Source organism: Oikopleura dioica, chromosome 1 (genome assembly GCF_907165135.1).
Source record: "Oikopleura dioica chromosome 1, OKI2018_I68_1.0, whole genome shotgun sequence".
Classification (NCBI taxonomy): Eukaryota; Metazoa; Chordata; class Appendicularia; order Copelata; family Oikopleuridae; genus Oikopleura; species Oikopleura dioica.
The window spans coordinates 10179771-10195226 of NC_137291.1; the positions used below are offsets into that span (position 1 = coordinate 10179771).

Consider the following 15456-nt stretch of genomic DNA (forward strand, 5'->3'; position numbering starts at 1 on the left):
GATGGTGCCGCTGATGAAGGGCCTAAGCCTATTTGACTTCCGTTTGAAAAGCAAAGACGGTCGATATTCAACGGACATTCCGTATGGAGATCGAGAGATTTAAATATGCAATTATTTCGCCCCTTGTTTGAACCTCTTCAAAATTTGAAAAAGATCTTTCGTAGCTGATTTTTATGAGCGAAATCAAAATTTCGAATCCTATTGCATCCAAGAAATTGTCATAAAGTCGATAAAATCAGTTTTTGAGTACCAAGAAATAAGTTAAAAATTATCGATTCTGCCAGACGCTGTCATTTAAATCTGTCGGTTGTGTTTTCACGGGGCAGAGTGCGAGACAATTGAACTCAAGAATTGGAGCTTGAATCACACAGCTCGAGTGTGTAGTGATTTTGGAAAGCTGGAGAACAGAGACCCTTGAACTTGACTGAGCAACAACAAAAAAGCTAACGAGAGCCCAGCATGTTGTAGCAGCATTAGCAGTCGTCGTTTCGGAGCGCCCTCTGGCGCCCGTTTGTTGCATTTGACGGTTTACTACGTCGCCTGGTCTTCAAGGCAGCCTTTTCTTTGAATCTTCTGAAGTCGGTCTGTTCTAGTGGAAGTTTGATTGAGAGTAACAGACAGAGAAGAAGTGGCGCAACACTCGGCGCGCTAGGAGCAGCGGGCGCGTGGTTCAACGCGTTACACTTGGACGAAAAGGTTGAAGAGCGCGCGCGCACCACGCAAAAACTCACAACAGTGAGCGCTACTGCCACTGCTTGAGATAGAGATTCGACGCCCTGCGGCTGCGCACGGAGCCTTATTGCACAAAACAGCGGTGACCTCCCCTCAAGTCAAAATTCGAATATCGCAGTCACTCCGAGTCACTCTATCATTGCGTCTTACCAAACCGAGTAGTGAATAGGCCCTGCCGAGCGATAAGGACCCCCACTAATCGAGAAAGAGAGAAGACAACCCAGTGACAAAAACCCTAGACAAGAGACACGAAGAATAGAGATTTTCCTGAACGAAGACGCCCAGTACATTTCTGACGAAGACAGACCGGCACGAAAATGGGCTGGAAAAGTATAGCCTTATGGCTACATTTAGCGAACAGTTGGACCTTGACGACCGAGAAAATCAGCGAAAACGAACTCTACGACCAGTAAGTTGATGAATTGGGAGGGGATGAGTCGGTTAGATTTACGATTAATCGGAAATGCGGTTTGATTCCTCGCGACATATAAAATGATAGTTACTTAGAATCCTGTTTCCGGGCCCGCCTTCCTTTCCGGGGAAATAGTTATAGAAAAACAGATGATCGATAAAATACGAATCGATCAGTGGTCCGTCAGCTTTCGGGGTAGGGCTCCTCACACCCGAGCATAGTTTTTGATGTGCGATTTTGTCACCCCGACCCCCTGCCATGTGCGGATGGATTTGCGGCTTTCTGAAGGTGATTTGGGCGGCGTTTTGGTGACGATTCTGATTGAAAATTTTGACCGAGACATTTTTCGGGGAGGAAACTCGAGCTTGATCGAGAAGTAGCTAGGTCAAGCGTGGCGAATTCAGTTCCAACCGGTTGCCCGCCCAGACCGAAGCAAGTTGAAGGCCAGTCATCCGGAACGACCTTCCAAGTGTTCGCTCTTTTCGTGATAGCGATCTTTAATCGCGCCCAATTATTTCAAAAAAGTATTAGCTACAGTGAATTCCTTTGTTGAGAGCTTTAATAGGGCTATCATTAGTTCCATTATATACTCGATGTCATTAGTTATTTATTGAAAAATATGTGATGTCGGAAAACGAAACGCGTAGGAAAAAAAGTTTGCTTGAAATCCCGGACAGGAAATAAACAAAATCGACACTTCAAAGTACCCAAATATGTTGTTTACCGGGCGGCACTTCAACCCCAAAGTGGTTTGCCTTTCCTTTTTCCTAAATCATAGTTGCCGCGTTTTGCAATTCTAAATGCAATACAGCTTCATAACATCGCTTTTAGGGACTCTGGCGAATACATAAAAATCTTCTCGTCGAAAGGTGCTGATCAATACAAAATTTCTGGAGTCGATTCTGGACCGTTCTATGTCGAATCAAGGAGAGATGAAACTTTGTGCAGTGACAATGTCTGCGGAATCCTGTGGCTCAAACGAGGAATCAGGCTGGATAGAGAAGAGAAAGACTCGTATAAAGTAACATGTGAGTTAATTACGAGTTTATTGCTGTCTTTAGCGCTATAATTTGCTCCTGCAGGAGTAATTGCAAGACTTGATTTTTGCTTTTTCAAGTTTGAAAAAGGCAGGATTCTCGTCGCCTGTAAAATGATAAGCGTTTTTCTATTGCCCCTCACGCTTTTGATGAATAAAAATCAATCGTCAAGCAAGCGATAACGCTTCAATTTAGTGACGGCATTAGACAGAAACGGCAACCAGGTAGAAGAGGACACCCTTACTATCGAAGTTCTTGATGAAAACGACAACGCTCCAATCTTTACCGCTGCATCTTCCAAACTTCAATGCGATGAAAGCACTCGAACTGGCGGCAGCTGTGGAAAAGTCGAAGCAATCGATGCTGACGCTGGAAACGCTGGCGAAGTCGAATACAGACTTCTGCCCAACCAGGAGACATGGAAAAGACGAGGCGGCGATCTGGAGACCAAGAGCATGGGAATCTTCAACATCAACAGTGAAACTGGTGAGATCACGCTGAACAATCCCGGCCCTTCTTATTGGGACGCTGAATCGTACGAATTCGTCGAGATCGAAGTAACTGCTCAGGAATGGCTCACAAATTGGCAACTTTGATCGATCGTTTGTGTTTTATATATCGTGACAAATTTAATGCAATCGGAGCGTGGCCATCGCCGCCCGTGGAACCCTTCATCCCCTTAATTTTGGATCTGAGATCGATGACACGATCTTATTTCCCAAGCTCTCTAAGCTGGGACAGTAGGCATATTTTTAAGGCCGAGCTTAGACAGCTGTCCATGTCTTGTAATCCCCTACGCGGCCTGTTGTCCATTCTCACCTATGATTTGAAACTTCAGTTTACTCATTACACTTAGTGAGCCAAATTAGGATGCACCTGGTAAATCAGCGCGAAATCCTCCAGTCACCGAAAAGATCACCATCTACATCAAAGACGTCAACGATAACCCTCCTCGAATCGTTGACTATGAAAAGGTCATCAAAGTCGGCGAGCTGAAACCAGTCGGTTCGGCGATTGGAACCGAAAATTTCGGCGGCAAGTACTCTTTCCGAGCTACTGATGCGGTAAGATATACAAGCAGTCGAATTTCAGGCTAACATAGAATTAAGGATGTCGACCCAGAAAACAACCGTGTTACCTTCCGGCTCAAGTCTGAATCTAGCCCCTTTGAGATTGTGAACAAAGATGATAACACAGCCTTTCTCCAAATCGCGAAACCCGGTCTCGACTTCGAAACCCAGAAGCGATGGACCATCGAGGTCGTCGCTGAGAACGAAGACGCTGCTGATCGGGGCAAAGATGCCAACTTTGCTATCACGATTGATGTTTTGGATGAAAACGAGCCCCCAATTTGGGACGATACTAACATCATCTTCAAAGAAGGAGACACGAACGGAGCCAAATCGCTGCGAGACAACCCACGAGCGAAGGATTTAGACTTTGGTGGAAAATCTCCTGTTACTTATCGAATCACCAAGGACCCTCTTGGATTCTTCGATGTTGATCGCAACTCTGGGACTCTTACATATGTCCACGTAAGTTCAAAACAAAAGGGTCAGTTATAATACTTTGCTTCAGGCTGCTCCACTAGATCGAGAATGTGAATCGCCAGCTTGCAACTACAGGAATGGAACCTACGCTCTCGAGCTCGAAGCCTGCGATGATGAGAACCTCTGTGCCAAGAAAACCCACTACATCTTCATCGAAGACATCAACGACGAGGGACCACGAATCGAATACAACGAACCCGTCTGCAACATCCTCGATTCTGGCTCCTATGTCGTTATCAAGGGCTCCACCGACGTAAGTCTAACTACAGTATTAACGGAAACAAGATCGCACTACTTGAGTAGTTTCGATCGCGTCCAGTTTTATATTTCATCCAAGTTTGTTTTTTTATCTGGAAATCTGACTAGTAAATAGACCAATTTAAATCTTACAAAAACTCACATTCTGCTTTTAGCTGAAAGCTATCGACCGTGATGACTGCAAAAAGGACCACTGTGGTCCTTTCAATATCAAAATCGTTGGCCAGTATAGCAAGAAGTTCGACTTGTACAAAAAGGACGATGACACTTATCAACTTCGGTAGGACACGTTCAGTGGTTTTCTTATAATAAATGTGGTTTACAGATACATTCCGCAAAAGTCCCTCCCTGTGGGAGAAACGATGCACATCCAAGTAAGCGGCACCGACCACGAAGGAAACAAGCAAGACTCCGTCATCACTCTCAACGTCTGCAGGTGAGCCTTTATACAAATTGGGTTAGTCCCTACTGGACAGGGGTGGACTTTCATTTATTTTTTGTTCGGCCATGCATAAATTTCTCCCGCCAGGTCCGTGGTGGTGTCGGTGTAGTAAGGGGGAAAGATCACCGAAGCGTGACTCAACGGGCGGTAATCTGCGGTCTTATTCACCACCACATGATGAGGCTTGTTTCGGAAATAGCACCCTTCGAAATGCGATTTAGATAGTTTTTTCTACCAACAAATAATTGAATTTTGCTCTTTCCATTGATTTAATTTCCGATAGCGTGTTAATTTTGGCAAGTAGCAATGCTTTCTTTCTGAATATCGCCACCCCATCGCGCTCAATAATTCATTTTATCACTGAGACTCGCTGAAACTTGCCAATTAGGATTATAGCTTGAGGAAATCAGGCCTAGAAGCTTATCCGGATAGACGCTTGGCGAAAGCAACAGGGTGTAAAATCGGTGAAATTTGAGTCCGCCTAAATTTAGAAAGCTAATCTCATTGCCGTTGATTCCTTGACACATCTCTCCCTGCTGTTCTCAGGGGAGCTGACTGAGCTGGATCGCACCGATATCGGAGCTAATCTTTAGATCTGTCAACCTGTCGGGGGCATATGGCCCTTCTTGTCGATAGAAACCAACGTCTCTCCAAAAAAAATTCCCCATTTTTTCCGTATCAATTTTTAACCAGCTCAATGTCGATAAATTCCATGGTTTATTATTACCAGTCACGGTTGAATATTTTCTGTAAGGATTTTAATAACAATTAGAGTCACAAGCTCTGACAGGGCTGTTTTCAATTCGCCACAAAAGGGCAACCCGCTGTGTTAGACAAATGAATCCCTGACAGTGATCCCATCGAGTTTATCTTGTCTTGGTGCGGAAAGGGGTTATAATAAATTAAAATATTTCACCCCAATTTCTTTCAACAAAGGCGGAATGCCTCCCTTTTACCAAATCCGGATGAGAGCTCAAAGGCGTTTTCTCACGGGCGCATAATTTGGGTGGCTTTGAGGAATGTCTATAGCTTTTCCTCTAAAAATATGAACGTTCTAATAAACTATCGTAGTTGTCAAAAATCGAGTGACTCGCCAACCGTGGCTTGCCCTGTCGTTGCGACGTCGGGCTTTCCATGGTGGTGGTTCTTTGTTATGGCCGCGCTTCTTATCATTTTGGGTAAAAACCAGTTTTGCTTTTTGCATTTTAGTTCCTTTACTAACCTCTCAATCGAGTGCTTGCTGTGATTCACTAACTAACCCTAATCCTAGATGCAAATCTGCTTTCGACGAAGCTGATTGTGGCTTTGACGAGGCCATCGCTGCAGGAGGAGGGGTTGTCGGCCCCTTCTTGGCCATTGTTATGGCAGTTATCGTCATTACCTGTGAGTGTGATTACTAAAATCTCTTAGCTTTTTACTAAACAAAGGCTTTGCATGATTTATTCTTTTACTTTGAAACCAGTTCTCCTTGTTCATTATAATTTTAGCAATCGTCGTTTTGCTCATCTTCATCAAAATGAGACGACAGCCTGAAAAGGCTGATGCTCTTATCGATGACGTCGATGATGAACGTGCCAACATCATGGCTTACCACCACGAAGGTGGTGGAGAAGAGGACCAGGTAAAGATTAATTACTTTAACTTTCCTTTGTTTCGCGACTTTTCATGTCTAACATCAAAAATTAGACCGATTATGATCCTGAATCCCTCGTTCGCGCCAAGCACCAGAAGAACTCGTTAATGAAGACTCGTCCCGTCAAACCCAGCCTCCTCGGCCCTGGAATTCCTCCAGAAGACATTGGTCAATACATCAACGCGGTTAGTTGGCCCCTTGACCCGCATTTATTTGACACATGTTTTAGGCAAAGGGTCAAGCAGATGAAGATCCAAGTTCACCTCCATATGACTCGCTGCTCACCTTTGACTACGAAGGAGGCAACTCCATCTGTGGCGATTTATCCGAAATTGCTTCGAATGCTTCTGATTACGACGATGTAAGATAGAATCACCAAAACTGATTCAAACTTTATTACTTAGGACATGAACCTGGACAACTGGAGCTCGCCGAAATTCCGCAAATTGGCAGATCTTTACGCCGGCCGTGAAAATGATGCCTACGATGGATGAATACCCTATCCGCCCAAAAACCTAATTAAATGAATATAAAGCTGAACCGGTCGAATACCTGATTACCAGTGTGCCTTCAAAATCGTCAAAAACAACGACCGCAACAATCCAACAACCACAATGCGCCAGAAACAAACAAAAACGTTTCATTGTGATTGCATAATCTATTATATTGTGAATAGCCAGTCGTTACCTTTCATTGTTCAAAAAACTTCTACCCCACAATATCGTACCCCCACTCGAACCAACCAAAAGCTCCTTCTGAATTCCGATCCACAAAATCTGCTTTCCTCATGCTCAGAAAACGAGCGAAATGAGGCCTTTCAAATAACAAAATTCTGCTTTCCGTATTTTTTTCAATTACCAATAATACTTCTGCTATTTGGAGCATCATTTTGCATCCAAAATGGTGCCAAAATATTTTTTCCTTACTACGCTGAGTTCAAGCCACCTGATATTTTGTAAGCTTTACTTGCTTGAAGGTAGATTTTTAATTGAATATATTGACGAGCAAGTCGAGTTTTATTTTTAGAAATAATTCTCTGTACAAAGCATTAAAGTCCTTTATTTCTGCGAATTTCGCATAAACAGTCTTTCAAATAAATTGAATAAACAGCATAAAGAAAACATTGTCGTCGTATTTTATTCGTTTGCTTATCGCGCCATTCGTCGGCCAATAACTGCTCCAGCGAGAGCATTGTCGTTTCTAGCACCGATAGCTGCGCCCAGAAGAGCACCACGGTTAGATCTTTGAGCTTCGGCGGCTTCAAGCTCAGCTTGACTTGGCCCTGTTTGGACGATGACTTTGTTGGGTTAACGAAAATTCACGAAGAAATATAATTTCAATTGCTTTTATTTTAACCCTTTTCTATGTCGCCAGCTTGCTGAGGAGGCGCAGGCTGTGGCGGAGGAACTTGTTGGTAAGTCTGCTGGTAACCTGGGTGTGGTGGGTAGCCAGGATAAGGTTGGGCAGGAGGTTGTTGATATCCAGGATGAGGAGGATAGCCTGGCTGAGCTGGTGGATAACCTGGGTAGCCAGGTTGCTGAGGAGGATAACCTGGTTGCTGAGGAGGATAGCCAGCATGCTGAGGTGGGTAGGGTGCTGGAGCAGCCTGTGGAGGAGTCTGTTGCTGAATAACTGGGGCACAGACAATCACGTTGGGCTCCGCAGGTGGAGCAGATGCAACTTCAGCTTCTTGAGCTTCAATTTGTGAGGCTTCGAGGGCCTTTCTAGTGTCCTCTTCGAATTGACGATCGGCTTCTTCCTGGGCCTTTCGCCGTTCTTCTTGCTCTTAGAATTTTATGGGTTGAAGTTTCAAAATAATAGAAAACCTTGAGCCTCCTTTTCCTCTTGTTCCTTTCTTGCTTGTTCCTCGGCCTCTTTCTGCGCTTGTTCTTCTGCTTCCTTCTGAGCCTGCTCTTCGGCTTCAGCTTTCTCCTGCTCTTCACAAGCAGCCTCGTCTTTCGCAGCTTTCTTTTTCTCTTTCTTGTCTTTTCGTTTATCAAAAACAGCCTTGGCGGCACCGCCGACAGCTAATGCACCGAGAAGACCCATTTTTCCTAAAGTGTATGTGTTAGATTTGAATGAAAGATCATGCGATGGGACGTGGTATTTATACAAAATTGTTAGCAAATTTGCATAGAATGATTACTGACTGTCACAAGAATGCATTAAAGGAATTAGTCATTATTTTTATGTCGTAGGACGAGTCTCGTTTGTTTTCTGACATTGAAAAATGCTCGACTCAGATTTGTGCCTTACTCAGAGATTTTCCGTTATGAAATATATATTTATTGTACTTAGTAGACATAGTGAAGTAGTTTTGCAGGTTAGGTTTGGATAAAATACGGTATCTATCGGTAATCAGAGTCATCATCCTCATCTTCAGAATCTTCATCACTGTTTTGGTCGGAAAAGTCGTTTAGGTTATTTGACGGATATCCTTGGGAGATCTTCCACTGGTAAACTCGACATTGAGGCAAAATCTCATTTTTCAAAAGCTGAGGAAAGTTAATTTAGTCAGTAGATAATGACGTTTTACCGATCCAAAAGTGCCATAAGGGCATGCCCCTCCAGCATCAGCCATGTATTTGGCGAACTTTGGCCAGTCGATATCATTTGGCCAGTATTTTCTGTCATCTTTGCCACTGTAAGTGAACCGAGTCTTATCCGCTTGGTTGATACACTCTTTGATATTTTCTTTCTTGTCACAATAAGATCGGATTATTTTTAATCTAAAGTCAGCATTAGATTTGTCTACTGCTAAGAAAGTGTTACCTTCGAGTATCGATTTCCATATTTTCTTTCCATAAAGTTTTTCAACTTGCTCGTCAAAAGAGCTGTTGAAATGGTGATACATTTCCATGTCGTAATTATTGAACTGGTAGAATCGTGCTTTCTGTTTTGTCGAAAATTGAACTTCGTCGTGTGTTTTTACTTTTTTGGCTGGACGTAGAGATCCATGAAGTCCATGCAGAGTAATTTTCGCATAACCAGAATACTCTCTGCGAATTTTTCCGTTATCATGACGAAATCCATCGCCTTTGTAAACTGATCAAGGTCAGAGTTGAAGTTCGGCCCAGCATCGAGTCCCATTTCGAAGGTCTGAAAGTTTCGTGCTCGGAAGCTCCAGGGAAGTGAAGCGTTGTAGCATTCTATAAAAATGACATCATCATTGGTTCCTGAAACACGTGTAAGTCCCACCTGGTATACAATCCATGTACTTTTCGAAATGCTCGCCGGCTTTTCCTAGCATCGCGAGAAATGGCTGACCTTCACAGGCCAAGTTACAAGCATGATCAACCATTCCACTTTCTCTCTTGTACGATCCGTAAAAGAAGTCGAATACAGATTTGTAATGACTAAGAGGCTCGCGAATCGAGGTCAGGAAAATTGTATCATCGTGCGTTACTGATCGAACTGCAGACTCATCCCAGCGGAAATGGTTGAAAATGATGTCGTATTTGTCGGTCTGAAAGAATATTTAAGGTCAGACGATTAGCTAACCGGATAATGCTAATAGCAATTGAATCCTATTAGCATCAGAATATCTCATCGTTTCTAAAACTTTACCTGTGGTGGAGCAACAAACTCAGGCTTAAACTTTCCAGGATATCCTCCAACAAAGGATGCGAGAGGCTTTGATGCGGCATAAAGTTTATGCTTCTTCTTGAATCGATTGAGGATTTCAAAGATAGTTGAGCTCGCACATTTGTGCTTTTTGAGAAAGACAATATGACGATGTGGCCTGCATGTTCGCGCTGATTCTTCGTGGGTTATTCCGAGGTTGGAAAGAAGCTCTGGGATTGTATTGAAAAACGATGAAAATGATTATGTCTGACCTTGAATAGAGCTAGCATCTAACAACAGGTCTTCAATAGACCGGCTGTACCAAGCTGGATAGCCTTCAGAATCAACTTCGCCTTCTACAGCTACTGGAATCGGATCATTCAGAAAATACTTATTCTTTCCATTGTCTAGTCTAAGAATATCAGGGTCAAAGTTTGGATCATCTTCTACTGCTCTTTGAAGGTTCCCGATCAAAAGAAGCTAAATATTTTTGACTGGAAATTCTAGCGCAAGGTAACAAACCATAAAAAGCACCAAAAGCAGGACATAATTTAGAACTGGCCGTTTCTCTACGTTTTCCATCAGCATAAAAATGTTTTTCTGAACTTATTCCAGCTCTTGTAACGAGTGAGTCAATATGCGTATCGGGTTCTCATTTAGCGGTCTTTTGCAAAATCCACCGGTCGTTTAGTGTTTCCCCGCTGATCGCAACAGTGTGACGCTCCCCCTGGCTGTTTAGTGGGAAAGTGCGCAAGCAGAAGGATGAAAATTTTCCCTTCTGTGTCGTTTCAGATATCCGAGCGTATTAGATGTCCTTATATTAAGACTTAGGGCTCGTCTGTTTTTAATTTGGGTATTTTATTTACAGTTCGAAAAAATAGCTGTATAAAAATCTTCAGTAAATAAATCAGCACAGAAATTTAAGTTATTACATGATATATTATTGCCAATAAATTATTGGGATGTGAAGCCCATTATTAATTTTCATCTGAGAAGTATATTCCAATAAAGTCTTCTGATCCTTCATGGTCGGTAACCCAGCCCGCTTCGTCAGACGGGTCCATGTCTTTGTTGCAGTTGTTTGTATGACAGCATTGATGACAAGTGGACGTGGTTCGCAAAGATGGGAAACATTGTTGGGCTGCTCGAACGAGGAAGTTCTGCTTTTTATTATTGTAGCAAGCAACAGCAGCCTTGCAACCCATATTGATTGTGACGACCTTAAATAATTCGTAAAAATGCAATGACTGGAGGTAAATTAACCTGGAAAGCTGGGTTATCTGGATCTGGTTTAAGGTTATCTGGGCCGGAATAAACATTTCCGTCGAGATAAACTTCGTCTTCGAAGGCAGACATATTCATAAAGTTCTTTTGCGTAGTGATGAAGCATGAGTCCTGTTCCTTGGCGCAGAATTGTTCCTTACCCTGAGATCTGCATTCTTCGTAAGTTTTGGCATTGACACACTAAACATTTTTTTTGCTGGATGAAACTGACTAAAAAGACTTACGCTCCAGCAGCTTGTCTGTGGCTCGCCAGTTCGCTCAGCAAAACGCGGGAAGGCCCATTTATGCTGAGATGGTTCGAGCTCATCGATAATGATCTTGCCAGTATCTGGGTCTCGCTCGTAGAATGTTCCACGGTCTAAAACACTCATAGCATCAGCAACTAGAGAGTACAACTAACCATATTCCATATCGTCATCGTCCATGAGAATAACAGCTCGTTGCTTGCCCCAGTTTGCTCGGACATTGTGTTCAGACTCAACTCCAAGAGCTTGCTTGAGCAAAGCATACTTAGCCTGAGGCGTGAGATATTTGACCAGTTGAGGGGGGCACACCCTCGAATGGTTTGATCGATGTGACCCATTCTGGCGAGTCGAAAGCCTCAGTTCGATCTTCGTTGAAGTCAAATCCGGTTCCGCGGAAGTCATCGTCAGATGTCTCAAATGCTGGTCGATTTTCAGAGAACGAGGATGAGAATGAAGAGTCAAATTCAGGAGCGTTGTTGACGTAATTGTCGGTGAAGAATGACACAGCATCCTTGTGAATAGGCGAAACAGATCCTTTCACGAGTTTTATTTTCAAATATTTGGGCAAAAAAGCCAAAATGTAAGAAAAAGTCGTTTTGTATCAATTTATGAATAAAAAACTCATTCCTGTATTGAAGTCTTCTTCCTCTGCAACTGGCATCATCTGCTTCCACTTCTGATCAAAGTCTTCATAAGTGAAATAGAACTCAGTGTACCACTGCTCGACTTCCTGTGCCATAGCGCTCAAGTAATTTCCATATTGAAGTGCGGCTTCAATCGGTGCAATATCTCGGATAACTGGCATGGACGGGAAATTGATCTGCTCTGGTTTAATAGGAACAAATCTATCCTCTGTCTTTGCAAGCTCATCGTTGATCATGTAAGAGACTTTCTCTGCAACGAGATCGTAGATTCCTTGCGCTTGAGCCTTGATATCCTCCTTCCATGCTTGGATGGCGCCATAGTTGTAGTGAATTTGTTGGAAATCGGGTTGTTTTGGAAGTTTTTCGAATTTGATATCGCCGATAGGTTTGCGGGTTGTTGTAGTTGTCGTTGTAGTCGTCGTTGTAGTTGTAGTCGTTGTGTATGGTACTCGAGTGGTGAAGATCTGATATCCTCTGGAATTCTTGTATTCGGTTGGATTGAAATCGATCTGCACGCCATGATCTCGCTCGTAATCGAGAACTGCTCTGAGATAAATATCCATAGTAGCATCGATTCGTTGCTGCTGGATTTTCAAACGGTTGTTGAAAAGCATTTTGTAATGCTCGTATTGATAATGTGGTTCGTTAGGTCTCTGAGGGCGCATTTGGAATTTAGGTGGGAGGAATGGCGGCTGAAGGTCATCAGGAGGAGCGATGATTCCCGTATCAAATTCAAACACGAATGATTCCTTTTCGTCTGGTCTTTTGGACGAGTGGTTGGAGCTTTAGTTGTCTTCGAGTTCTGGTACTCGATCTGTGCATGATAGTAAACCTGCATATCTTCTTGGTATTTGAGCTCAGCTTCTTGCTTTGCCGCCATCCATTGTTGAAGTTTTTGAGAAAACTCATTCAAATAAGAGCTGTATCGGCTCGGAGATTCTCCAGCATACTTTGGTCTTCTTGTCGGCTGCGGTGGAAGGTTCAGTGTTGGCATTGGCATTGTAAATGGCTCTCGAGTTGTTGTAGCGTAACCTTCAGTTGTCGTGTAATCGACTGTAGGCGAGAGATTAGTTGTGTAGTCCCCTGTTGTTGTGATAATAGTCGTTTCAAAAGCAATGGTAGTCGCAATAGTCGTTGTCGTATAATCTGGGAACTCAAAGTTCATCTCTTGGAGAAGCTCTCTCCATCTACTGAGCATCTCTCGGTATTTCTCAAGGTATTCTCTGTATTCTTTACGAGATTCAGATTTCTTCTTTCCACGGCGGACTGGTCGAGGAGGAAGAACAGATACAGCATCATCATCAAGTCCCGAAACAAGCTCGTCAAGTTCACCGAGCTCAAGGTCGATCAAATTATCAAGCCAGTCATCGGAGGCATCTTCAGAGTTAGCACTTGAGATCTTGTCGAAGTCTTCAGTTCGCTCAGCTTCGTCAGTTGGATCATAACATGAAAGAATCTGCTTTTCGTCAACCTCGACAAAGCTCTCTTCAAGGCCTTCTCGGCACTGACATGTGTAGGAGCCAGGAATATTGACGCACAGCACTTGATAGATGTCATCATGCCGGCAATCATCATCAAGAGCAAGTGCGCATTCGTCGATATCCACACATTTGCCACCAAACATCTCGTAGCCTTCCTCGCATTGGCACTGGTACGATCCAGGCAAGTTGACGCAAATTTGATTGTCTCCCAAACATGAAGTCGTGAGATCACATTCGTTGATATCTTCACAATTGAGACCATCTCCCTCAAAGCCATCTGGACACAGGCACGAGTAAGAGCCGATAGTATTCGTGCAAATAGCATATTGATGGCACTCATGATCGAAAGATTGACATTCATCAAGATCTTCGCATCTTCCATTCTTAAATTCCTGACCTTCTCCACAATCGCAAATATAAGAACCAGGGCTGTTGACACAAACAGAGTCGAAACTGCACTCGTCGTAGCCAATCTCACATTCATTTAGGTCTGAACAGGTCACACCATCGCCATAGAATCCTTCGATGCAAGAGCACGTAAAGCTTCCGTCAGTATTTCTGCAAATAGATCCTTCAGAAGCGCAGTTATGAGTTCCAGTAGAGCATTCGTCAATATCAGCACAGTTAACACCGTTGCCTTCGTAGCCAGCGTCACAGCTGCACTCATAGCTTCCATCTGTGTTCGAACATGTTGCTCGATAATGGCAGCTTGCAATGCCATAAGCACACTCATCAATATCTTCACAAGTCATTGCTTTTCCAAGTTTGTATCCTGAGCTGCAGACGCATTTATAGCTGCTGATGGTGTTTAGGCAAATTTCATTGTCACCGGTGCATTTGTTTCCACCAAGGCATTCGTCAATGTCTTCACATTGATCACCAGCAAAACCACTCAAACAATCACATGTAAATGAGCCTTCAGTATTTCTACAGACACCATTCGATGGACAGATTGTTTCTGTCGTCATACACTCGTTGATATCAGAGCAATGAGTTCCTGAACCAGAGAAGCCGCTGTTGCAAGAGCAGGAATAAGAGCCGAAAGTGTTCGTACAAGTCGCATCCGCATGGCATTCGTTAATTCCGGAACATTCATCAATATCGACACAGTCACCATTCTTGCTTTCGAAGCCAGTGTTACAGATGCAGTTGTATCCTCCTTTAGTATTCTGGCACCTCTCAGTAGCAAGATCGCATTCATGTGTGTCCTTCTTGCACTCGTTGATATCTTGGCAATAAGTTCCAGAGCCCTCGAATCCGTCAGAGCATTCGCACTTGAAGGATCCAGGAAGGTTAACGCAAGTTGCATCAGAGTCGCAATTGTCGATTCCAACAGCACATTCATCGTTATCAACGCAATCTCCATCAGAATTTTTGACGAAGCCGTGTTTACAAGTGCACTTGTAGGTACCAACTCGATTAAAGCAATCAGAATTGTCGCCACAGATAGATGCATCTTCACATTCATTGATGTCAACACATATACCATCATTGTCAACGAAGCCATCATCACAGCCACAGACAAAGGAACCATCTGTATTTGTACATCCAGCGTTAATATCACAATAATGTATGCCACTGATGCACTCGTCGATATCCTCGCATGACTTGCCGCTGTCGCCAAAGAATCCAGGTTTGCACTGGCAGGTGAAGCTTCCGTCAGTATTCTCACAAGAGGCATTTTCAGAGCAGTCATGGGCATCATTAGCACACTCGTCAATATCAACACACTCTCCATCATTCATTTTGTAACCGTTGTCGCAGAGACACTCGAAAGTTGATGGCAGATTGTTACAAGTCGATTGAGCAGGGCATCCGTGAGTACCATCTCGGCACTCGTCGATATCGAAACATTTCTTGCCGTTTCCGAATGAACCATCAGGGCACGTACACTTGAATCCTCCTTCAGAATTGACACAATCAGCTGTTGAATCGCATGGGTTGTCAGTAGCACATTCATCAATGTCTACACAGACTCCATCAACCATTTCAAAGCCAGATTTACAGTCGCAGATCTCATCACTGCCTTTCTTGTAGCAATAAGCGTTATCACCACAGTCCGTCTTTTTGCACTTCTTTTAGGTGCACAGTAAAATCCGTTTCCTTTGTGTCCGGCGAAACAGTCACACTGATAAGCTCCTTTGTTATTGGAACAGTAACCGAGGTCGCTGCAT

At 43.5% G+C, this 15456-nt stretch overlaps 6 protein-coding genes across 8 annotated transcripts; 1 reads left to right on the forward strand and 5 right to left on the reverse strand.

The window, feature by feature from the left end:
- The first annotated feature begins 741 nt into the window (after positions 1–741).
- On the forward strand, positions 742–7179 carry LOC145695265 (cadherin-10-like). Of its 2 annotated transcripts, none has more exons than XM_081772267.1 (13): positions 742–1141; positions 1976–2172; positions 2377–2748; positions 3049–3245; positions 3291–3716; positions 3760–3984; positions 4145–4269; positions 4315–4425; positions 5503–5609; positions 5919–6052; positions 6118–6249; positions 6294–6425; positions 6469–7179. In XM_081772267.1, the coding sequence occupies exons 1-13, from the start codon at positions 1050–1052 to the stop codon at positions 6556–6558; spliced, it is 2340 nt and encodes a 779-aa protein (XP_081628393.1). In that variant the 5' UTR covers positions 742–1049; the 3' UTR covers positions 6559–7179. The 2 variants fall into 2 exon arrangements, with proteins under 2 accessions (XP_081628393.1, XP_081628392.1); XM_081772266.1 differs by lacking the exon at positions 5503–5609 and adding an exon at positions 5702–5814.
- LOC145695272 (uncharacterized) lies at positions 7108–8128 on the reverse strand. 2 transcript variants are annotated; one of them, XM_081772274.1, is made up of 3 exons: positions 7891–8128; positions 7586–7849; positions 7108–7361 (listed from the first exon to the last, which is right to left on the reverse strand). In XM_081772274.1, the coding sequence occupies exons 1-3, from the start codon at positions 8111–8113 to the stop codon at positions 7213–7215; spliced, it is 636 nt and encodes a 211-aa protein (XP_081628400.1). In that variant the 5' UTR covers positions 8114–8128; the 3' UTR covers positions 7108–7212. The 2 variants fall into 2 exon arrangements, with proteins under 2 accessions (XP_081628400.1, XP_081628399.1); XM_081772273.1 differs by lacking the exon at positions 7108–7361 and having other exon boundaries at positions 7398–7849.
- Positions 8129–8381: 253 nt separating this feature from the next.
- On the reverse strand, positions 8382–8972 carry LOC145695276 (uncharacterized). Its single transcript, XM_081772279.1, has 3 exons — positions 8837–8972; positions 8601–8793; positions 8382–8559 (listed from the first exon to the last, which is right to left on the reverse strand). Exons 1-3 carry the CDS (start codon positions 8854–8856, stop codon positions 8413–8415), a joined length of 360 nt encoding a protein of 119 aa, XP_081628405.1. The 5' UTR covers positions 8857–8972; the 3' UTR covers positions 8382–8412.
- A 17-nt stretch (positions 8973–8989) lies between these two features.
- LOC145695268 (galactosylceramide sulfotransferase-like) lies at positions 8990–10308 on the reverse strand. Its single transcript, XM_081772270.1, has 5 exons — positions 10151–10308; positions 9901–10108; positions 9632–9858; positions 9263–9530; positions 8990–9213 (listed from the first exon to the last, which is right to left on the reverse strand). The coding sequence occupies exons 1-5, from the start codon at positions 10214–10216 to the stop codon at positions 8993–8995; spliced, it is 990 nt and encodes a 329-aa protein (XP_081628396.1). The 5' UTR covers positions 10217–10308; the 3' UTR covers positions 8990–8992.
- A 183-nt stretch (positions 10309–10491) lies between these two features.
- LOC145695269 (uncharacterized) lies at positions 10492–11687 on the reverse strand. Its single transcript, XM_081772271.1, has 4 exons — positions 11313–11687; positions 11137–11270; positions 10892–11092; positions 10492–10848 (listed from the first exon to the last, which is right to left on the reverse strand). Exons 1-4 carry the CDS (start codon positions 11665–11667, stop codon positions 10606–10608), a joined length of 933 nt encoding a protein of 310 aa, XP_081628397.1. The 5' UTR covers positions 11668–11687; the 3' UTR covers positions 10492–10605.
- Positions 11688–11758: 71 nt separating this feature from the next.
- On the reverse strand, positions 11759–15350 carry LOC145712074 (uncharacterized). The gene is given in 2 exon segments (XM_081789761.1): positions 11759–12457; positions 12460–15350. Coding segments are annotated over 2 exon segments (3510 nt in total). The 5' UTR covers positions 15271–15350.
- Between the last annotated feature and the right edge of the window lie 106 nt (positions 15351–15456).